Raw genomic sequence first — 25013 nt, forward strand, 5'->3', positions numbered from 1 at the left:
GTAGCAAAAAGCTGCAATGTTTGCAAGAAGTTTGCAGCTACATGTAGCAGCAAATATCTGCAAACTCTATTTTCTGTGTTCCTGCAAGCTTTTTGTTTGCTGCAAGTTTGCAGAAAACAATTAAGTTCCATAAGGGGGCCACCCAATGGAGGCTTTGATCCTGTGATCATAAATTTAAACATGATAAAATATTTCAACAAGAAATTCAAACATAATAAATTTAATTAAGAAAGTGAAACATTTTAGTATGTGTGCACAGTGCACTATGTAGGTGTAAAATGTAAATAATATTACACTTCTACATGTTAAAAGTGCAGTAGATAATAAAATTTCTGATTTGTAAAAATACTGAAAGATTCTAAATCTCTTGCTTTTTAGCTCACCTGTCCCGAAGGGACAAGTGAGCTTATGCCATCACTTGGCGTCCGTCGTCGTCCGTCGACTGTCGTCCGTCGTCTGTCGTCTGTCGTCGTAAACTATTTCAAGAATCTTCTCCTCTGAAACTACTGGGCCAAATACTTTCAAACTTAAATTGAATGTTCCTTAGGGTATCTTATTTATAAATTGTATCCGAAGTTTTGATCTATCAACAAACATGGTCGCCATTGCTAAAAATAGATCATAGGGGTCAAATGCAGTTTTTGGCTTATAACTCAAAAACCAAAGCATTTACAGCAAATCTGACATGGGGGTAATATTGTTTATCAGGTCAAGATCTATCTGCCTTGAAATTTTCAGATGAATCAGACAACCTGTTGTTGGGTTGCTGCCCCTGAATTGGTAATTTTAAGGAAATTTTGCTGGTTTTGGTTATTATCTTGAATATTATTATAGATAGAGATAAACTGTAAACAGGAATAATGTTCAGCAAAGTAAGATTTACAAATAAGTCAACATGACGGAAATGGTCAGTTGACCCCTTTAGGAGTTATTGCCCTTTATAGTCAATTTTTAACCATTTTTCGTAAATCTTAGTAATCTTTTACAAAAATCTTTTCCTCTGAAACTACTGGGCCAAATACTTCCAAACTTTAATTGAATGTTCCTTAGGGTATCTAGTTTGTAAATTGTATCCGAAGTTATGATCTATCAACAAACATGGTCGCCATTGCTAAAAATAGAACATAGGGGTCAAATGCAGTTTTTGGCTTATAACTCAAAAACCAAAGCATTTAGAGCAAATCTGATGTGGATAATATTGTTTATCAGGTCAATTTCTATCTGCCCTGAAATTTTCAGATGAATTAGACAACCTGTTGTTGGGTTGCTGCCCCTGAATTGATAATTTTAAGGAAATTTTGCTGTTTTTGTTTATTATCTTGAATATAATTATAGATAGAAATAAACTGTAAACAGCAATAATGTTCAGCAAAGTAAGATCTTCAATTAAGTCAATTTGACCAAAATTGTCAATTGACCCCTTAAGGAGTTATTGCCCTTTAAAGACTTTTTTCACAATTTGTTCATCATGTTGACTTACTTTAAAAAATCTTCTCCTTTGAAACTGCTGTATCAATTTCAGCCAAACTTAAGCTAAATGAGTTTCAGAGTATCTAGTATAAATTTTATATTTTATTTCCTTGTATGTCAAGAAACATAGCTCCTATGGCTAAAATAGAACATAGGAGAAAATGATTATTTTTTTTGGCTTTTGAAGAAAATAGGACGATCCAAAAAACATTTAAATAAATTGAAAAGCCAAAATAATCATTGATGAGAGATTTAATCAAAAGAATTAAGGTGAGCGATTCAGGCTCTTGAGAGCCTCTTGTATTTTATTCTTAAAGTAATTGTCATTAAATATTGAAGGTTTTTATGTACTTTCAGTTTAATAGGACATACTGTTGAGACAAAAAGATTTGGAGATTTTTTATGGGGACTGCCTAAGATTTGTAAATAATTCACTTAGATAATTTGATTCCATTTGATCAGAAAGAAAGTGGAAGTAAATATTGTATAACATAAGTTATCTTGTTAGTGAGTAGGGGCATTAGTATTTCGAACAGGCTCCTTAGAAGCCTTTATATTTTTAATATATACTGTGGATTCATTTATTTTCATGGATACTATAATTTTCTTGGAATGCTGAAAACTTGCCTTTTCATGGAAACATGTACATGTATATGATTTCATGGTTTTGATAAATGCAACATACAACCGGATAGTAAATTTGTAATACCGGGTACATTGAATATTTAAATGTGTGGTTCAATTGTATCCGTCATGTCCATGAAAACAACAAAAATTGATATCCAAGGAATAATAATGAATCCACAGTGTACATATATGATTATCTTGAAATTCAATACATTTTTATTATTTTAAAAAATTTGATAGTAAATGATGATATTTTTCTCTCTTTTTTTTCAAAGTACAAAAGCCTAGACAATGAAGAGGACAAATAAACAAGAACTGTTAAAAGAAATTAGAAATGCACATGGAAGACCTCAGGCAATTGTTGACAATTCTTCTCAAGAAATGCAGAGAAATGCCATGGGAATGTCTCAAGCAGCTGGTGATAATTATAATCAAGAAGAGCTGAGAAATGCCATGGGAATGTCTCAAGCAGCCGGTGATAATTATAATCTAGACATAAGAAATGCCATGGGAATGTCTCAAGCAATGGGTGATAATAATAATCTAGACATAAGAAATGCCATGGGAATGTCTCAAGCAATGGGTGATAATAATAATCAAGGAGAGCTGAGAAATGCCATGGGAATGTCTCAAGCAAAAGGTGCTAATTATAGGAGACAAACAAAACCAATGAAATCTAAGTCAGAACCTGCCAAAAAGAAAGTTGCCAGTTTGCCACCTTACATGGCTTTAGATGTAATGAAACCTGAACAAGAAGAAGCATATGACAGGTAACTGGAACCATAAAGTCTACTGAACTTATTTTCATTGTTAAAATGTTATTATATTTGATTGATCATGGATAACTGATGTGATATTAAAATCATTGGAACTTGAATGTTAATGAATACATTTAAGTGATAAAGTCTTTGCAGTGTAATTACTGGTTGAGTGTAATTGTTTGTCATGATTTTAAAAATCTGTCATTTTCTAAATGGCCTACACAAGTTTTCTCTTTAAAAATCACATGTTATGATATTGATAGGTCATTATAACTATTATTGAATCAAGCACAATTTGACTTTTTTTTTAGGTTGCAATTGCTTCGACCTTTACCCTGTTAATCTTTAAAATGAAAGAATGGTAAATCTGAAATATAAAATTTGAATACAAACTTGGTTCAGGTTAGGGTGTAGGTTGGTGCCTGTTAAAACATTTGAACTAGCTGCATTTGTTTGCACCTCACCCAAGTCAGGAACCTGCTGTTTAGTACTTGTTTGTTTATGTGGTTCATAAGTGGTTCACATTTTTTATTTTGATTAGACCGTTGGTTTTCCTTTTTGAATTGTTTTGCACTATAGTCATTTTGGGATCCTTTATAGGCTCTATGTTAAACTTAAAGGCTGTACTTTGACCTATAATCATGAAAATGGTTTACTTTTTGCAAATTGTGATATGGTACTCCTATCACATCTTATCACAAAGCAGGTAAATTATCACATTGTGATTGGTTTAAAGCCATCACATATAACTTGAATTCTTATATCTATTTATTCATTCTATTTCAATTTTAGTGAAAGTGAAGGAGACATGTATGAACTTGCAAAGGAGAATATAAGTAAGAAGTCAATGATGAAGTCAAAGAAGAAAATTGCACCGCAAGTAAAGAAGGTTCCTCCTCCGCCCCCACCACCACCGCCACCACCCCAAGTAGAAGCAGAAAGTAACATTAATAATGATTCTGATGAGGACATTATCAGTCTTGCATCAGAATTGGAGTATCCTAAACAAACATTTAGTAGTAAGAAAAAGCTATTGCCACAAACAAAGCAAAAGAAAAGTAATGCAGAACCAGCCAGAATTGGTAAGATTTTATTACTGACTTTATTCACTTTAGGTTATTTTAAAAATTTTATTGAGCATCATTATTCCTTAGATCTTCCTATTTATATATCAATAAATCAAGGTCATTATTTGAATTAAAGGTTATCCTAGAAAGGGAACTTTGTAATGTCCTACAATTGTCATGTTTAAATTATCAAAACTAAGCTATTTGACTTCTTCCTATATATTTTGTTGATTTATCCTTGCTTCAATGTGAGATTTTTGACACGTCTTAAAGGAATGGCATATTTAAGCAGCGACATCAACAATTTGTTTAAGTTTGTGATTATGTCTGTTCAAGTTAAACAACTAATGGTAAATCAATGGTATTTGGGATGCAGTTATAAGTAGCATTGGAACATCTTATTTCCTTGGAAATTATTTGGCCCCGCTCCCTCAGTCATGTTCTATTGACTTTGAAAGTTTTGCATAGTTTACATGTTCAAGTTTGTGATTAGGTCAGTTTAAGGTGAACCCTGTATGATCAGTCAATGATATCTGATACATACACAATGTAGTTGTATAAGCATTGCAAAATTGGCACATCCAATTTCTTTAGGGATTATTTGGCCCTGTCCCCTCAGTCATAATCTATTGACTTTAAAACAATTTCATTGTTCAAATGTTAAAGTTTGTGATTGTGTCAGTTTAAGCATTGTTAAGGGGAACAACTAATGGTCAGTCTTATGATATTGCATGGGTGTGCAGTTGTATAAGCATTGGCACATCTCATTTCAATGGCCATTATTTGGCCCTGCCCCCTCACTCCTAGTTTATTGATTTTGAAACTTTTGCATACTGTACATGTTTTTAAGAGGAACCAATAATTCTGATAACACATGACTGATCTTTTCCCTATATGTCCACTATGTTCAGGTACAAAGGTCAACATACAAGTAAGGTGTCCTTGACCTTCATTGTATGTAGACATGTATAAATGGCTTTATTCATCTTTTGTGATAAGGATGAGATTAAAACAACTACACTGGAAAAAATGACTGAACTTTTGTCAGTTTATGATTGTTATAAGTTCATTGAAAACAAAATGAATGTGGATTAATTAGATATCAATTGTGAATCAATGAATTTTTTCTTCTTCAGTACCACCCAAAATAACAGCAGACATGCTTTTAAAGGTGAAACTAAAAGCACCACCAGGGGAAAAGATTGATAAAGATACCTTAGGTATGGTTAATTAATAGATTACTTCTGTAATTAAGAAATAATTTGTTCATGTCATGCTCTATGCTCATTTTAAACATGGGTAGGCTTTATATATTTGTTGATATTTGACACTGAGCTTTAGCGAGGTGTTAAATATGGTCAAATATAATGTACTTTGTACCTTAAAGAACCTCAATGAATTAGCCTTCATCAGGAATGTGCTCCCTAGAATACTTATTGTGCCTTTGGCTTTGCTTTACTAATCTGACTTATGTCCATATTGTTTCTATATTATTTTCATACATTTTAAAGTTTATTTCTTCTTACATAAATATTTCATGTGAGTTTGTTAAAAAAAACCTGAGCACACAGACATATATTTATTTTTCCATTTAGAAGGTGTATTATAATACATGTACTATGGATTATTTTATTTTTCGTGGATTGCATGGGCAACATTGTAATAAAATGGATATTTGTTTTGTGGTTTTGCTAAAGCCTGCATACAATTATATATATATGTAGAAAATTTGTACATCTTGAACATTTAATTTTGTGGTTTAAATTTACCAAAAAAGACCACAAAAACTGGTATCTCAAAATAATAAATGCATATAATTCTGATTTGAAAAGGACTTCATTTATGAATATGTTGTTATCTTGAATTTCAATGATGTCAACAGTATGTAGAATGTTAGGAATCATCTTATAAACTTTCTATTTTGTAGATAATTTTATACTTTTTATATTTTTTAGTTAAAATTAGTTCAACCGAGGTGCTAACTTTGTTTGACAAGAGAGATTCTTTCCCATTGTCTTCATTTATTGTAAGTATACTTTTCTTTATTATAGAATAAATTCAAAACTCAGGGGTTCAAATCAGTATGGGTCGGAGATCCCGAACCTGTCTTTTTTTTGGTAGGAGGTTGTGTTCCTTGTTGACAATTTTCACTTTCACCATTCAGGAGTAATGGTTCTTGAAAGATTGAAAAATTGTGTTTCCAACTATGTCCAAGCTTTAACTCATTAATCGTTTAACCAAAGCTTTTCAAATTTTAATATGTTGTTACAGATGACAAAATGGCAGTCATGTTCCAGATTGACAATTTTACTATCACCGTTCAGGAGTTATGGTTCTTGAAAGATTGAAAAATTGTGTTTCCAATCGTGTCCAAGCTGTAACTCATTAACCGTTCAACCAAAGTTTTTTCAAATTTAGATATGTTTTTACTGATGCCAAAATGTAGGTCGTCAAGTTTAATATTGATTACTGCCCTTTTACTTTGTAGGAGTTATGGTCCTTGTGATATTAAAAAAATGTCAGGAGACTCAGGACACACTAAATGTTATAAAATCTGGTTTGTTGTCACTCTTGACAGCCTCTTGTGTTTGAATTAGAAAGGTCAAGGACAAAAGATAATGTCTTCATCATATGGTGTTTATCCCTGTTCCTTTATAAATGCATGAATTATCAAGTTGAAGTGACAATGTAACTGTAATTAAGGACAGTCTTAAATTCAAAACTAAAGGACTTAAGGTCCAGTAAGGGCTGATTTTAACCTCAAATTTCAGGTTCATCTGACGATAGATTTTGGACACTTTTTAAACACTTGAGTGTCTATTTCAGTTGATTCAATAAGTTAATACTGATTAAGTCATTTAATACGCTCTGATTTAAGCTCAAATATGAAAAATCTATCAAATATGTCTAAAATATCACTTTTCAGATGTTTTTTTGTCAAAAATGAAAGTGGCCGCATCTGTGTTCATCCTCAACCTTTATATTTGTTATGTATTATCATCAAATACAACTTACATTTCAATATTAAGAATGAACACAAATGCGGCCACTTTCATTTAAGACGGAAACCGTCTAAAATTTGATTAAATGCTAAAATTATGAAGAATTCACTAATTTAGCATGAATTTATGATGCTAGTACACGATATGTGTGCATTGTATTGTCAAAAACAGCCCATATTTATGTAGCAGAGGCATTCTACTTTCCAATAAATAACTAGAAATTTACATTTTAACAATTTTGTAAAACTGCTATATTTTTGGGCAAAAAAGGTGTCTTACCGGACCTACTCCTTTAAAGTTATAAGAAAATATAAAAGATGATAAAGGCATGGCAACTGATGTGTTTTCAGTCACTGGAATTTATTTTTTAACAAAAGAGTATTTTTCTGACACTACATTCATGACATTCTTTGATTTTGTAAACTTTTAAAACTGTAATCTGTCATATGAAATTAGAAAAAAAAAAGGATAGGGGTATCCATCAATGGCACAAAACTAGTAAGTGCACAGCAAAATATTCAGTTTCTTATGTATAATTCAGATTTTAGTATGACGTCCATTATCACTGAACTAGTATACATATTTTTTTAGGGGCCAGCTGAAGCCTGAAGGACGCCTCTGGGTGCAGGAGTTTCTCGCTACATTGAAGACCCATTGGTGGCCTTCGGCTGTTGTCTGCTCTATGGTCGGGTTGTTGTTGCTTTGACACATTCCCCATTTCCATTCTCAATTTTACACTAAAAGCAAAGGAAAAGCAATTTAATTGCGGTTCTTCATCTAAAAGTCGCAATGACCCCTTCAACGCATGGAAAAAAATTGAGTGGAATTCTTGGATTTTTGTGCTTTGTCTATTTTAAAGATTTTCATCTTTTTTCATTCTAGGAAACAATAAATCAAAACACATTATTTGGAGACTGTCAAAATATTGTGAATCTGAGTCTGACAGGAATAGAACAAGTCACAGATTTGTTGTTCTATCAAATGATGTTATATACAGAGTTACCTAACCTGGCTTTGCTGAATGTGTCAGGTGAGTATTCTGGTACCAGTTACATAACGATGAAACAAGTAATAAATCTCTATTTTTTAGTTCACATATTTTGAAATGGAAAAAAATCAATGTAATATGCACCAAGAAGAATTCACTGTCTAAATAATGTATGAATAGTTTGTCATACAATTATCACATTTGATAAAGAACAAATTTCAGGTCAAAATATAAAAATTATAAAAGTTTTCTCAAAGTTATATACACCAATGTCAAGCAAGTATAATTTATGAAGAGTTACACAGATAGATGTTATTGAACATTTGTTTCTTACTGTGATGTAAATACATAATCATTGTGCCATAGGAAATGTAGGGGAAAGTATTTGGATTTAAAAGTTGCAATTGTCTGTCTATTATGATTTTTTTTTCTTTCTGATACTTATTATATATCTTCACAATACTGTTTTAATAAATGCACCTTACACATATGAATTTATTATGGACAAACCCGGGGTTAATTTAATGGTAAAGTAATAAATTACATTTCAATTACATTGATTTTTAAATGTAATTAATTACATCACAATTACATCAATTTTTAATTGTAATTAATTACATTATAATTACATTGCCATTCATTGAGGAATCTCTTTTTTTTCATGATAAAAGATGTCGCATGCAGAATTTGCTTAGATTTTTAAAAAAATTGACAGTACCATGCATATAATTTGATCAAATTTATTAACAGGACCAATGTTTCTACATCAGATAACAATAATAACAGTACATGTCTCTTCAGTATCAAATATTTGAAAATTCAAAACTTATTTAAAAAAATGATGAGCTTATAAACTTAAAAAGGACAATATATATTTATTTTTTTAACAATTTAATTGTTTCAGGATGTCCCTATGTAACTGATTCTGGAATGAAATGGTGTGTACAACAGTATCCATATCTAAGTGAGGTGAGCTTTCAATGTTTTTGTTTTGTCTGCGATGAAAGTTGGGGAAGGCAATCTAGGTATTGCTTTTCCTACAATGTTGTTGTCGTGAACAATTGCTAAGTTTTGTGTTTAAGTTAGTTTGAAAAACACTACTTGTGATATATCAATGAAATTTTGGATGAAGTTGCATTACTATCAGTATATATCAGTTTGATGACTACTTCCAGCCCCTGCCCCCTAAGGTCATGTTCCAGTGACATAAAGCTAATTAGCAATTTTTAATTTTAAGTTTTCTATTATTTTATATAAACTCAATCTTTGATTAATAGGTATATATGAAAGGCTGTGAGAACATAACAGAAAGAACACTCCATTACTTGCTTGATCCATCTTGGAATGTTATTGAATATTTGGACATGACCAGTACAGGATTATCTACCATTCCTGGCAAAATGTGTAAGGAACATTTTTAATACCTTATGGGTTATACAGAATAGCGGGTTATTATCAGAGGATTAAAATTTTGCAATTTTCACTGAATAAGGTTCACAAAATATGTTGGCGGTTATTATATTGATAGATTCAAAACTTTTATCAAGATCAATGCATGTGCACTTTTACATTGGCCAAATTTATTTTTGCGGTTTTGTTCTATCTGCAAAAATAACACTGCATAAATTAAAGGCTACACGGTATGTAGTTTTACTGTATTGTTAGTTCATTGGAATTATTTATTGTCTTAGGACTATTCCAGGAAAAAATATATTTGGGGTTGGATCACCCTTGAATAATATTTGTATGGTGAGGGAAGGTCACAAAGTTCAAATTGTTGGTTATTTGTTTAAAGTAAAATGCAAATGAATGGATGATGGCCATGCAAAAAGTACCTTCCAACTCCAGTTTTTATTGATGTTTAACTCCTTTGTTGAACATTCTGACAGTACAATTGTACCTCTTCCTCTTACGGTGAAGCTTTTAGTCCAGGAATAGACCTTTTCAAAACACTAACAATATTCCTAAATTAAAAATGCCAATTTTGAAGTGAAAAAAATTGATATAATTATTGATTGATGAACAAAAATAAATTAGAAATAAAAAGAAAATGTTAAAGATTAAATTTTTGTATTATTACAATAAAACACAAAAAATTTGTAATTGTGTTGTGGTTTTTATACGCCCGTCGTCTTTTAGACGGGACGTATTATGGTATACCGTTGTCCGTCCGTCCGTCCGTCCGTCTGTCGTCCACACTTCGGACAATAACTCAAAAACACTTTCACCAATTTCCATGAAACTTAAGTGAATTGTTTATATCTATTGACGTAAGCTCCCTTTCGTTTTTTTTTCAATTTCAGATTTTAAGTTTTGGATTTATTGGGCTTTATTCATAAAAAAAGGGGGATTTTCAACACTTCGGACAATATCTCAAAAAGGCTTTCACCAATGTCCATGAAACTTAAGTGAATTGTTTATATCTATTGATGTAAGCTCCCTTTCAATTTTTATAAATTTCAGATTTTAAGTTTTGGATTTATGGGGCTTTATTCATAAAAAAGGGGGATTTTCAACACTTCGGACAATAACTCAAAAAGGCTTTCACCAATGTCCATGAAACTTTGGTGAATTGTTTATATCTATTGATGTAAGCTCCCTTTCAATTTTTATAAATTTCAGATTTTAAGTTTTGGATTTATGGGGCTTTATTCATAAAAAAAAGGGGGATTTTCAACACTTCAGACAATAACTCAAATAGGCTTTCACCAATGTCCATGAAACTTTTGTGAATTGTTTATATCTATTGATGTAAGCTCCCTTTCAATTTTTATAAATTTCAGATTTAACATTTCCGTGTTATGAATTTTTATGCTTAAAAAAAGGGGGATTTTCCAATTTTGGGACAATAACTAACACTTTCACAAAATTTTATGCAACTTAGATAAATTGTTTATATCTATTGACATAAGCTCCCTTTCCATTTTTATAAGTTTTAGATTTTACGTTTTCTTTTTCTTAAGTAATGAATTTTTATACTTAAAAAAGGGGGATTTTATGTGAATATATTAATATAACATCCCTTTTGATTTGTATATATATTTCTAGTTGATCATATAAATTCATTTAAAGCATAAAAGACAAGTTAAAAGAGCAACGGGCGTATCATGCGCTAAAGCGCAGCCCTTTATTAGAGATGTGGAATGCACATTAAAGCCAAAGATGAAACAAGCATGTGTAAACAGTTGAGAGTGTGTATATTATATGCAAAAATGTGAGAAAACAACAATATACTGTGTATTCATTTATTTTCTCGGATTGAGGAAAAATTGTATGTTCGTGGAAAATTTATTTCATGGTTTTGCCGAAATTCTGCATGCAAGCATACAGAAAACTTGTATTTTGTTGAACATTTAAATTTGTGGTTCATCTTTGCCAGGAAATCCACAAAAATTGATATCTCACTAATAATAATGAATCCACAGTATATCGTTTTTTATTTTAGATTTTGTTTTTATCATTGAAACTTTAGGTTAACAACTTATCATTATAGATAATATGGTCACTAATATTGGAGCAACTGGTTGTCCGCTGATATCACCAGCTACCGAAATCTACAGAACAAAGAGAAGGACCGCATTGACAGGTAAAATCGCAATGCCAAAAAAATCCATAAATAAAAATTAAAATGTATTTATTCGTTTGTATTCACTGTAGAAATCTAACAAGTTATTTTAATATACAAATAAGAAGATGTGGTATGATTGTCAATGAGACAACGTTAACTCTCTGAAAGGGACCAAATGACACATCAATTAACAACTATCATCACTGAAAGCCTTTAACAACGAGCAAAATCCATACTGCTTAGTCAGCCAGAGTAGAGTTCTTGTAAAGGGAACCACTTATGATAAATCAATTGTATTTGGTATGTACTTTTATGCACATTGGGATTTCTCATTTCCCTTTGGTTATTTTTTCCTGCACCATAAATCATGGTTTATTGACATGAATATTTTGCATAGTTTACATCTTTAAATATTGCCATTTTGATTCAATATTTGCATCATACATGTCAAATTATCAAAATTACAAAAGGCCAGACATATTTCTGTGTAAACAATTTATTAGGTCTTTCCACTTTTCGTGGAAAGAACTTTTGTTTTTCTTCTGATATTTTTTTTTTTTTTTTTTTTTTCTTCTGCCGTCTGAGATGCTTTTTAACCGGATTTTTGTGACAAAAATGTCGGTTATTGATTTGGGGATGTACGGCGGGCGGGCGGGCAGGCGGGCGGCCGGGCGGGCGGCAATCAAATGTTGTCCGTGCATTAACTCATGAACCGTTCAACCAAAGCTTTTAAAATTTTAATATGTTATTACTGACAACTATACGAAGGTCAAGTTCAATAATGGCGATTTTGACTTTTACCATTCAGGAGTTATGGTTCTTGAAAGATTGAAAAATGGAGTTTCCAGTCGTGTCCGTGGATTTACGCATGAACTGTTCTACCAAAGCTTCCCAAATTTTAATATGTTGTTACTGATGACAGAATGGAGGTCAAATTTAATAATGATGATTTTGACATTTACCGTTCAGGAGTTATGGTTCTTGAAAGATTGAAAAATGGAGTTTCCAGTCGTGTCTGTGCATTTATGCATGAACTGTTCTACCAAAGCTTCCGAAATTTTAATATGCTGTTACTGATGACAAAATGGAGGTCAAGTTCAATAATGACGATTTTGACTTTTACCGTTCCGGAGTTATGGTTCTTGAAAGATTGAAAAATGGTGTTTCCCGTCATGTCCGTGCATTTTCTCATGGACCATTCAACCAAAGCTTTTCAAATTTTAATATGTTGTTACTGATGACAAAATAGAGGTCAAGTTCAATAATGACGATTTTGACATTTACCGTTCAGGAGTTATGGTTTTTGAAAGATCGTAAAATGGCGTTTCCATTCACGTTGTTGCATTTACTCATGAACCATTCAATCTAAGCTTTTCAAATTTTAATATGTTGATACTGATGACAAAATGGAGGTCAAATTTGATATTGACGATTTTCACTTTCACCATTCATCAGTAATGGTTCTTGTGATATTGCCAGGACACAAATAAATGTCAATAAATCCGGTTTGCTGTCGTTGTGACAGCCTCTTGTTTGTCTTACAACATATCGAATGGATATTTTGGCCAATGATGTTGTACAGTAATGGGGGTTTCAAAACTCACCCTGTGTGACCGAACACTTATTCTTATAGGAGTTATCTCCCAACGTCCCCTTTTTCTTGTTATCGCTATATCTACTCTTGAGAATGATTTGGTTTATTATGACTTGAGTGATCGGAAGACATCTTATGGGAGTTATTTCCCTTTGAAAATTTAAGATAGGCGATTTGTTGGATAAATTCATACGTTATAAGTTGTAGAGGCCTACAGTCTTTTGATATGAAGTCCTTGGTCCATTTGAAGGAACTTGAGGTCAAGGTCAAATGTCAAGGTCATGTTCTAAATTTTGAATTTTGCTTGTTATCGTTATTCCAGAGAAACTGTGACAGTGAATGATATGATGTGTTTGCCAAATAACTGTTTACAATAAGGCGCAACTTCAACCTATTTCAGTCAAAGTGTTTTGGTTAACCCTTATAGGAGTTTTCTCCCCTTATGTATTTGAAATCAGTATTTCTCCACAACCATACAAGTGATTGACCTCTGGTCTTCCATTTTGAGTGTACTGACCTATGACCTTGAAATTGAGATCAAGGTCGAAGGTCAAGGTCATGTTCTAAATTTTTGAATTTTGCTTGTTATCGTTATTCAAAAGAACCTGTTACAGTTAATGATATGATTTGTTTGCCAAATCACTGTTTACAAAAAGGCGCAACTTCAACCTATTTCAGTCGAAGTGTTTTGGTTAAACCTTATAGGAGTTTTCTCCCCTTATGTATTTGAAATCAGTATTTCTCCACAACCATACAAATAATTGACCTGGGGTCTTTTGATTTGAGATCACTGACCTATGACCTTGAAATTGAGAGGTCAAGGTCAAAGGTCAATTTGACGTTCTAGATTTTGACCTTTGCTAAAAATTATTTTCTGTTCATAATAAAACAATTAAGTCTTCTGCATATACCAATTAATCTTATTTTTTTTATATCAATTTGAAGAACCAAATTACATCAACAAGGAGTGACATTTTCTAACATTGTTTTTTAAATTTCATTCTTATTATCGAGGTGGAAAGACCTTCAATTGTTCTCTGAAGAATTGGTTTTTAATTCATATTTTGATTTTTTTTAAATTTTATTTTCATTTTAATTTTTGTCGGGTTACCTTAAATAGGAAATAATACAAATGTTGGTCATACAATTTTCCTTTCTATTGTTTCAGAGACCCCTTTGAAGGATTTACCTGTATATAAGATTGTGGTATTGAAAGATAAAAACTGTCATCATAGTTTCTACGAGATAGTTACTAAAAAACCACTGACAGAAAGGTACCTTAATATCTACAAGGATTACAGAGTTGATCCTCAGGATCCCTATGTATATAACATATATGAAGTGGAAATTGGAATGGTAAGTAAGAAATAAAAAGTATTAAAATGACAGTAGATATGAGGGTAGGAATGTCCTGTATTGTCTGCCATCAAACAGTCATTTTTACTATGGTTAGTATCAAATTGGTTAAAACTTACCATGATTTGTCTTAAATGATTATCTATAGTGTTGTTTTTTGGAGAAAAAAATAATGTGACTCATCAAAATTAGTTGATTCTTTTATCTTCTAAAAGGAAGTTTACATTCTATCATCAGTCAACAAAAATTACCATTAACGTCATTTGGCCAGAATTTTTACCGTTATTCATCATGAGGGTACCACAATTTCCAACCTAAGATATGGGCATAAACCATAGAACAGGAACAAAGACATCTTCTGTTCAACTTATGGTCTTCATCAATAGACAGCTTTTGAATAAGAAAGTCAAGCTTGAAATGAGCATATGAAGGGGGTACCCAATATGACGAATGATGGTTAAATATTTGTTAGAATAACGTTAATGATAAATATTTTACTCAATTTGATGCTAATGGTAGCTACAAAATGAGATTTGACAATTGATGATAAAAATTAAGGCTCATTGACAAATAAGGCAACGAAAAATTGACATTTAGCGCTTGACTATATCTCAATCTGATAAAATTCAGATAAAAATTCAGATAAAATTCAGACAGAATTTAGATAAAATTCTGACAGATAAAATTTAAATAAAATTCAAATAAAATTCAGATCGTGTGTCCACACTTTGCTTTCAAAGATCTGTCATCAATCTGTCCAACTTGCTGTTTTGATACCTTATATACATGTATATCAATCAATGCAGAAATGGCCATCTTCAAATTTTTGAAGTTGTGTATTATTACGATTAAACCAGATTAAAGAAAGTTAGAAAAAAGCCAAAATAAATTGCTCTTTCCGACAAATGCCCATGTCATGTTGAAAATTTTCGTTACTTTTATCTATACATGTATGTCTATATATATTTATTATATTGCAGGGCTTAGAAAACTTGGTGTTAAGTAATGGATGTATTGTTATACTGCCCTACACAAACATCAATCCAGAAACTGTCAATAAGCTGACCAATCAGCTTGTTCATTTACTATCCAAGGTAAGTTAATAACCTTATTGGAATGTAGAAAGATATGTTTTATAATATGCTCTTGTAGGTTGACTTTTTCAACCAGGCAGTAATAATTTGATGGACTATGACAACAATCAATAAGAACTTTCAGCTAAAATGTATTTTGATAGCTGAAAACAAAATTCAAGATATAATTTTTCAAACTTTACAATTGTTTTACAATGACTGAACAAGTTACCCCTAGTCTACAAATCTTATGTACAAAAAACAAAATAACTTTTTCCTATAGGCCATGATTCATGGTAAAAATTCAAGATTTACTCTTTTTGGGTCTAAAAGATTTCTACTAAGTAGATGAAACTTTATGAATTTGATAAGTTTTAACATTATATTACCATTGATTAACTTGACAAGTATGCAAACGGGCAAACTTAAGCTTGATATCATAGTATTTAGTATATTTGTGAAAACTCACATTTGCCATGAGAGTGTATATATTGTTTAACATTTCAGTACCCTGAGTGTATATTTGTGATAGCTGATTTATCAGACACTGGTGGCAAGACATCAGCTTCAATGACAAGGGAAGTAGTCTCAAACCTTGCTGTATGGAGTGAAAAGTTCGGTGCTGAGCAAACAGCTCCTCTGTAAGTTTTCATACATAACATATGTTTCTTTGAATGATCATGAAGGTTACTGCCTAAGTACTTATTACAGTATTACAGTGTTCATATGTTGTAATAATAATTTGTAAGGTTTTATTGTACTTTAAATCAATATTTTGACATTTATCACCTTTAATCTGGTGGTATAAAGTTTGTCTTCATTGATTCTTGATGTTTTTCTCAAACATGAGTAGGTTTGGTAAAGGCCCTTTTTGGCTCCTAATATTAAGTCAATTATAACAAGATGAAAATTGTTTCAGGTTGATGCATACATATAGAATAATAGGTAGTTTCGTTTTTGATGCTGACTATATAATGTGGAATATATAGACGAGCCTGTTAGGGCGAGTTAAGATATTCAACATGATATAGTCAGTACTAAAAACGAAACTACCTATTATTCTGTTTATCGGTAATTATGACGTCACAAAATGTATTGCCTAATATTTTCAGTGATACAACCAGTACGTTGATACTCGAAAATATTAGGCAGTATGATCTACGAATTACCAAAAGTGGATTTGTTATTATTAATGGGGTACCAGTTATTGTAGATATTGTTGGTAAAGGTAAACCACAAATTCAAATGTTCAACAAAGTATACATCATTGTATGTAGACTAACAAAGTATACATCATTGTAGTAGACATCATTGTAGTAGACATCATTGTATGTAGACATCATTGTAGTAGACATCATTGTAGTAGACATCATTGTATGTAGACATCATTGTATGTAGACATCATTGTAGTATACATCATTGTATGTAGACATCATTGTATGTAGACATCATTGTAGTATACATCATTGTATGTAGACATCATTGTATGTAGACTTTGGCAAATCCACAAAATCAAATATCCATAAAAATACATTTTTTTCCTCACTCTACACGAAACGAAGAACCTACGAAAAAAGTACAAAGAAGTCTGATAAAAAAATTCTTAATAGATAGTAGTGATGTATCAAGCTAGGATGTAAGTAACCCATCAATTGTCAGTTATAAAGACCAATAGTGATTGAAAGCATGACATAATAAAATTATCCATTGTGCTATTAAAAAGTTTTATTTCACCTTTATTTCTTTTTCAGAGCTGATTTGTACATGGACTTCACTTTTCCACACCAACAAAACTTAGTAAAAGCTCTGAATTTAATAGAGAGTATACATCAGATTCAGAAGAACAAAGACAGTGCTTATAAATGTGTTTGGGATGTTGACATGGTAAAGAACATTCAGAAACAAACATTACACTCCTCCCCACTCATTAAGATTCTTCTGTGTAGTAATCACACAGATACATACCTATTACTAGCAATAAGCTATAAAGGGCCACATGTAAACAATACTTTCTAAGTCCCTTTTATGCAGGTTGTTCATCAGAATAATATTCATTCTGAATATTTTGTTGTTGGCAATGTGATGACAATTAACTTTTTTCAGCAGATTTCGTTGTGAGATATTCTAACTTTTCTAGTGCATATAAGCATGATAAGAGAAGATTTTGATTTGACGCATTCACCTAATTTGTCCAATCGTGAAAAAGAAGTTGATTTACAATACTCAAATGAGAACAGTAAAATCACGTTGCTTTGTTTGTCATTTTATTTCCTGGTAGTTTTCAAAATCTTAAGTTTACCTAATGGTAAACCAGAATTTATGCTCATTGATCTTAAGTTATACAAATTTTTTCATTGACACTAAATTTGAGTTTTTGCTCTCTGACCATTGGCTTAGTGACACAATTATTAAACATTTTACAGTGACTTGACTGTTAGTGTTGCTCTCCACCAATTGCAACTCATTCAAAATTTTGACCAAATTGCAATTTGTTTTATAAAATCAAATTGTTCAACTGGTCAGAATTTTGAACCAACTGCTGTAGAAAACCGCAGCCAAGTCATGAAAGTGCAAGGTGATATAATAAAACATACTTACAATCCTATAAGACTTTAACTCCACTTCAATGATGTTGTGACTAAATTAGTTTATCAGTTTGTATAGTTATATTATATTCGCTTCCATGCTGAAGGGGAACTGTTTATTTTGAATTGCTATTAAATTGTCCAATCTAAGCTTTTATATAGTTTTTCTTTCTAAAAGTATTCTATAGTTATAAGAATCAGACATTATGTGAATTAAAACATTTCATATTCAGTAAAATATGTGTAAAATTGCAATATATGTTTGTAGGAAGTTTCCATGGGGGAGATAATAACTTTTCTTTCAAAAAGTCTTTATTCAAAAGAATAATATTTTAGGTTATCTCCCCTGAAAACTTATCAATAGCATATTGTTATTTCACACATATTTTACTGAATATATGATGTTTTATTTAAAATGATATCTGATTCTTATAAATATAGGATACTTTTAGTAAGAAAAACTATATGAAAGCTTAGTTTGGACAAATACGCTAACACGCAGTTGTGTGCACATCGGTTCTGCATGCAAAAAAATTATTGCAAAATTAAAAATTTATAAAGGAAATTTGAAAGGAAACACATATGTTGTCACTTTTTTAATTGATGAAATGTCATTAAATAAAATATTCAAAAATTCAAAAATAGAAGTTTTATTGGAGATCATGCATGACGAAATCGGACAGTAACTTGTATCTTTTACAAGATTTGAATTTGTTATACTCAGTCTAATACATGTAGTTTCGGAGCACATTTTACAGAGTACGGTTTATCTGTATGGAATGAGATGTACCAATCGGCATTAGATTTATCAGAACCCTTCGATATCGTTGAAATTATGCCACGGCGATGTGTTCGACGGACTACCAGAGCCACTCATCCTGCAAACACGCCAAAACAGTTTTGGAAAGTCTCATTATATTTTGCGTTTATAGACCATATGATAATGGAACTGGAGAGTGGAGTCGCGTCGGGTATTATCAGAAAATCGCTTCTTTGTGCCGTATCTGCTTCCTCGTGTTGTAGGAAATATAACAAACGAACAAATCTCAACACTGTCTGAGACATACGAAACTGACCTGGTATGTAATTTTGACGAATTCAATTGGGAGGTCGCTCGATGGCGAACACGTACACTGATTTATAACATCTCGCGAGTGCTACCGTGGAGATCTATCAGTGTACTACGTCTGTTCAAATCAAATGTATGATCAACAATGAACAATGACAGGTTATCATCGCTAGCATTACTGCATATTTATCGGGATTGCAGTATGAATATTGACAAATGAATAGAGAAGCTCGTTTCTGCCTAGACTCGAAGAGCAGATTTTGGACAATTTTGAGTAAATTCTGTATCAGAAAAAAGTGTAGTTTATGTTTTCAATTAACCATGATTTACTCTATTCAGAAGCTTTATGAATAGTTTTACATTCATAAATTGTTTATAAGTCCTATCTACATGAAGCTCCTCTTTCAACTGTCCTATGACCGAAAACCAAAAAAAAACCATTTTCCTGCATAAAAGGGTCCAAAAAAATTTTCGGTAAAAATTTCGGTAATTGCTTGCACATCGTTTCTTTCTAGCTACGCCCCTGATTATAAGTATATTTTATTTTATCACCTTGCACTTTCACATTTTGACTGAACAATTTGTTCAATATTCTGACCAGTTGAACAATTTGATTTAATAAAACGTTTTGCAATTTGGTCAAAATTTTGAATGAGTTGCAATTGGTGGAGAGCAACACTAACAGTCAAGTCACTGTAAGTGGTTACATTAGTAGTTTCCTTGTTATATAATAGTCTATTGTATTTTTTCTTTCTAGTCTGGTGGAAAGAGCAATTCAACAACACTGAAAATTCTCAATAAGGCAATAACATCACTGAGAACAATTTTTCCGTGGCATGGGAATACATATCACTCCATGTTACCCGATTGGGTGCAAAAAACATTTGGGAAATCAAAAATACGACTTGGACACTTGCTAGAAATTCTCAACACAAGTTCAGATTCTTTGAAATTCAACATGAACTCACGACCAGGAGGACCGTACAGAGAACTAGACAAACTTTTTGAACTGAGGCATCTAAGGGTAAGATATTTATGCTTTTTTAAAAGTAGATTTACAAAGCTGTTTAAAATCACACTCTGTGAGAAATATTTTATTGCTATACAATAATGTATCATATTGCATTAAACTGAAAGCATTATACAGAAAACAGTCGATGGATACAAGTTCTGTTTTTTTGTCAATTGAGTTTCACTGAAAACAGTGGTTGGAAACTAATTCTGATATTATGTCATATATGTCCATATGTAATTTTCAGTATAATCTTGTAAGGTAATATGTTCTAAAAAAAAGAACAAAAAAATCCTATCTTGTATTGTTTTCTAACTGGTTACATTGCTGTATTCTAAAATGACAATGCAATCTTTTCACAAAATGACAATGTAATATTTTTAAATGATGATGTAATATTTTCATAAAAAAGTGACGAAAGATACCAAAGGGACAGTCAAACTCAGAAATCTAAAATAAACTGACAACGCCATGGCTAAAAATGAAAAAGACAAACAGGCAAACAATAATACACATGACACAACATAGAAAACTAAAGAATAAACAACACGAACCCCACCAAAAACTAGGGGTGATTTCAGGTGCCCCAGAAGGGTAAGCCTGCTCCACATGTGGCACCCGTCGTGTTGCTTATGTGATAACAAATCCAGTAAATAGTCTAATTCGGTAGGTCACATTCATGAAAGGAAGGGGATTGTAGTTACGATGTTAGGAACATATCTGATATCATTTGTGAAACGGTTATTCCATAACGGTCAACCAACTTGTGATGGCGTCCGTAAAATTTACGAAGGGATGATTTCAACCTCACCATTTGGAACTCTTGGTTTAATAGCTGACAATGTAATATTTTCATAAAATGACAATGTTATATTTTCAATTGATGATGTAATATTTTCATAAAATGACATTGTAATATTTTAATAAAATGACAATGTAATATTTTCATAAAATGACAATGTAATATTTTCAAATGACAATGTAATGTTTTCATAAAATGATGATGGGGCCTCAGTGACTGAGTGGTTTAAGTAGAGACTACTGTTATCACTAGCCAGTCAATACAGGTTGTGAGTTTGAACCCTGCTTGTGAGGGTGTACCTATCGAAGGTCGATGGTTTTCTCTGGGCAATCTGGCTTCCTCCACCAATAAAAACTAACCGCCACGAAATAGCCCAAAAGAGTTGCTTAAAAGTAGCTTTAAAAACACCAAAAAAAATCATAAAATGATGATGTAATTATTTCATAAAATGACAACAAAAAGCTGTTTATATTATTTTCATTGCAGGGTGAATCAATATACTTTCCTAAGATGACAAACAGACCATGTTTTATAGATTTATTAGCAGCCAGTGATTTCTGTAACAAATCAACAACTAAATTACTGAATCCTGTCAAAAAAGCACCAATAGCTGGTCTGGGTTTAAATTATCCATGTTTCTCAAGACAAGATATACATAATTTCTTACTGGGCACACAAGAGGAGGTATTGTTATATCATACTTATGGAAAAACTAATTAAGTTTATCATGATATAGTCTTTTACAGTAGAAGATTCTCTTTCAAATGTTCTGTTGAATTTTCATAATGATTCAGGAAATCTTTAATGTAACCAAATTCAAATTTTAAAGGAAGATATTCTGTCAGACAGCGATTATTGAACTTTAACCTTATTTAAATTTTTTGACATTAAATTTTGTTATGTTCTCTCCTTTCAAAATTGATATATATCCTCTACTTTTTTTCTAATATATACAGAGAACTTGGGCTTCTGTAACAGACATATTTGACTGCATGTTCCTTCTGTGATTTGTCCATCTGGTTTGATAGTCAAAGAGACTTGAGAAAAGATTTGTTAGGTTGAGAGCTAAGGGATTGAAAATCTTCCTTAGCATGTGTAACTATTACAAAACAAATATATTCTAATAACTATAACATGTAACAATCCTGAATGACATTTACAATTTCCCCGAGATGTTAGTATCTATTTATCAATTGTCAAGCTTGAAACTGAATTTTTTTTTATTGATATAATTGAAGTTCTTTTTATTTTTCTATTTTTCAGAATGATATATATATCAAGGTTTTGGAAGAAAACCATACAATTGTGAAGTTACCTCTTGTCCATAAACATCCAGTTATCAAGGATCCAACTGTCTTTGTTGTCAGTGAGAATCTACCAGAGAAACCACATTTACCAATTGTAAGAGAGCACATGTACAATGGTATCAATGCCCTTTTCTGTCAGGCGTCAACGTGTCATTTTTGGCTAACATTAGCATCAAAATTGGTTGAACTTTTATTGTGATTCATTGAAATATCCTTATTTTGATTCGTCAGAAGTGTTATAAAATTATCTTTACTGTTATTTTTGGGAAAAATTTAACTTGATTTGTCAAAATCAGTTGATCATTTTGTCGTCTTAAAGAAAGTAAAAATGAGAAAGGAAATGGGGAATGTGTCAAAGCTACAACAACCCGACCATAGAGCAGACAACAGCCGAAGGCCACAAATGGGTCTTCACTGTAGCGATACACTCAAACGCGGAGGTGTCCTTCAGCTGGCCCCTTAAAATTATGTATACTAGTTCAGTGATAATGGACATCATACTAAACTCCGAATTATACACAAGAAACTAAAATTAAAAATCATACAAGACTAACAAAGGCCAGAGGCTCCTGACTTGGGAGAGGCGCAAAATTGCGGTGGGGTTAAACATGTTTATGAGATCTCAACCCTCCCCCTATACCTCTAGCCAATGTAGAAAAGTAAACGAATAACAATACGCACATTAAAATTCAGTTCAAGAGAAGTCCGAGTCTGATGTCAGATTAGGTAACAAAAGAAAATAAACAAAATGACAATAATACATAAATAACAACAGACTACTAGCAGTTAACTGACATGCCAGCTCCAGACCTCAATTAAACTGACTGAAAGATTATGTCTTCATCATATGAATATCAGGCACAATCCCTCCCGTTAGGGGTTTAGTATCATACTATCATAAAATATATGAGAAGAACATAACCCGTGTCATGCCAAGAACTGTGTTTTAAATAAATGTGTTTAGTTCCGGTGCAAAGACCCTATAAGTGTATATTTTATCGTCATGCACCAAAAATTTCTGTTAATGTCAATAGTCAAGAAACTTTTACCATTATTTGTCATGAAGGTACCCCCATTACAACCCTCATGTACCTACAATTCTGTAAAGGAAATCATGCCACATCTCCCTATTTTTATATAGTTTATCAATTTTTGATAGTACTAGAAAAGTCACATAAATATTAAGTCAGGAAATTATGATATATTTTTCATGTTCATCAAAGTCAATTTATCAATGAAATACATGCATTTTCAATCATACAATCGAACAACTATCGTAAAATTTTGAAATATGAGTAAAAAAAAAATCTTTTGTAAATGCTTCATGAAATTTAATATTCCACCCGAAGAAACATTTTTTTTTTTAATCGTATGAATAAAAAAGAATATACTCAAAACTTTTCACGCGTTCACTCTACTTTTTGAATACAGTGTCATATTATTATGAGTATTCTTGAATGTTTCTTGATACATAAAGTAAATACAACTACATATTAAGCTCGCTAAAAATACATGTATAATAAATAAATTTAGATAACAATCGCTTTTATAAATTTTCTATGTTTTATATTTTATAGGATCATTTCTGGGATGGAAAGTTTGTAGATCAACTTTACTCTGGAAGAAAATACAGGGTACCAGTTTTACCTGATGAACTGTTACCTAGTGTTATAAGGTAGGCTACGGTTGACCTGATATCCAATATACGTAAATTTCAATTTATGTGAAACTCATATTTAGTAACCGTTTAGGAACATGGTTGTGATGAAACAAATGTTGTTTTCTTCATATACAAATGAATTCTATTCCTTCTATTAAAATTGTGTAATTATCAAATATATAGTCTGATTGTGTTTTGCTATTTTCCAATCCAAGATGGCAGAAGACACATGAACAGCCTTGAAAAAACATTGAATTTCTTTTATTTTCAGCTATTTTGTAAAAGTTGCCAAAATATGCCTGATTTGGAAAGATGGTGTGATAATGCAGCAAGGGCCAATGACTTATATGTTGGAAATTATAAGAAATGGTATGATATCTTATTAAAAAAATAATTCAATTAAAATAAACCAAAAAAGTTAAAATAAATAATATATAGAACAAACTTTTGTGTTATCTAAATTTTATTTCATTTCTATTGAAATAAAAAAAAACATTGATTAATAAAATGATGAAAAATGTACCAAAGAAAAGATATGGAAGATAAAAAAAAGACAGTAAATGTGACTTGTGTAATGTAACAGAAGATTATAAACATTTTTTTCTAGAATGTCAATACTTTAAAACTTTTTGGAAAAAGATCAAAATACTATTAAATAAAATTAAAATAGGTCATCATATCCTAAACTACAGAAATCTCAATATAAGATATAAAATCTATGATATCAATTATTATGATATAAATCTTTTGGTGACACTCATTAGATTTTCTATCCACAAGTGCATCCACAGTTCAAATTATAAAACTACAAATTTTGATGTATATGCCCTGTTCAAAAAAGATTTTTTGAACTACTTAAATATTTCGACACTTTCAGATGGTAAACATGGTAAAATTTTGAAAGGAGTAAGCTTGTACATATAATTATTATTCTTGCATATATGTTATATGCTATATTTATTCAGCAGTACATGTGTCTCAACATTATTTAATCTTAAAATGATCATGATCAGTGATAAAAGATTAAACCCCTACTATCCTTGAAGCATCCTTCATTTAATATATTGCATAT

The 25013-nt window shown here is 31.4% G+C and overlaps 1 protein-coding gene across 2 annotated transcripts in view; it reads left to right on the forward strand.

Moving 5' to 3' along the window:
- LOC143071952 (uncharacterized) overlaps positions 1 to 25013 on the forward strand; it is an 86357-nt gene that overhangs the window by 2261 nt on the left and 59083 nt on the right. For both annotated transcript variants that reach the window (XM_076246665.1, XM_076246666.1), the window contains exons 2-18: positions 2373 to 2867; positions 3651 to 3940; positions 5062 to 5145; positions 5881 to 5951; positions 7810 to 7957; positions 8820 to 8884; positions 9193 to 9319; positions 11409 to 11501; positions 14246 to 14433; positions 15414 to 15527; positions 16014 to 16147; positions 17258 to 17390; positions 19918 to 20184; positions 21461 to 21658; positions 22238 to 22375; positions 23859 to 23956; positions 24213 to 24310. In XM_076246665.1, the coding sequence (XP_076102780.1) occupies positions 2389 to 2867; positions 3651 to 3940; positions 5062 to 5145; positions 5881 to 5951; positions 7810 to 7957; positions 8820 to 8884; positions 9193 to 9319; positions 11409 to 11501; positions 14246 to 14433; positions 15414 to 15527; positions 16014 to 16147; positions 17258 to 17390; positions 19918 to 20184; positions 21461 to 21658; positions 22238 to 22375; positions 23859 to 23956; positions 24213 to 24310 (2725 nt within the window). In that variant the 5' untranslated portion in view covers positions 2373 to 2388. The remainder of the gene's footprint in view (positions 1 to 2372; positions 2868 to 3650; positions 3941 to 5061; positions 5146 to 5880; positions 5952 to 7809; positions 7958 to 8819; positions 8885 to 9192; positions 9320 to 11408; positions 11502 to 14245; positions 14434 to 15413; positions 15528 to 16013; positions 16148 to 17257; positions 17391 to 19917; positions 20185 to 21460; positions 21659 to 22237; positions 22376 to 23858; positions 23957 to 24212; positions 24311 to 25013) is intronic.

Source organism: Mytilus galloprovincialis, chromosome 4, assembly GCF_965363235.1.
Source record: "Mytilus galloprovincialis chromosome 4, xbMytGall1.hap1.1, whole genome shotgun sequence".
In the NCBI taxonomy this organism is placed as follows: domain Eukaryota; kingdom Metazoa; phylum Mollusca; class Bivalvia; order Mytilida; family Mytilidae; genus Mytilus; species Mytilus galloprovincialis.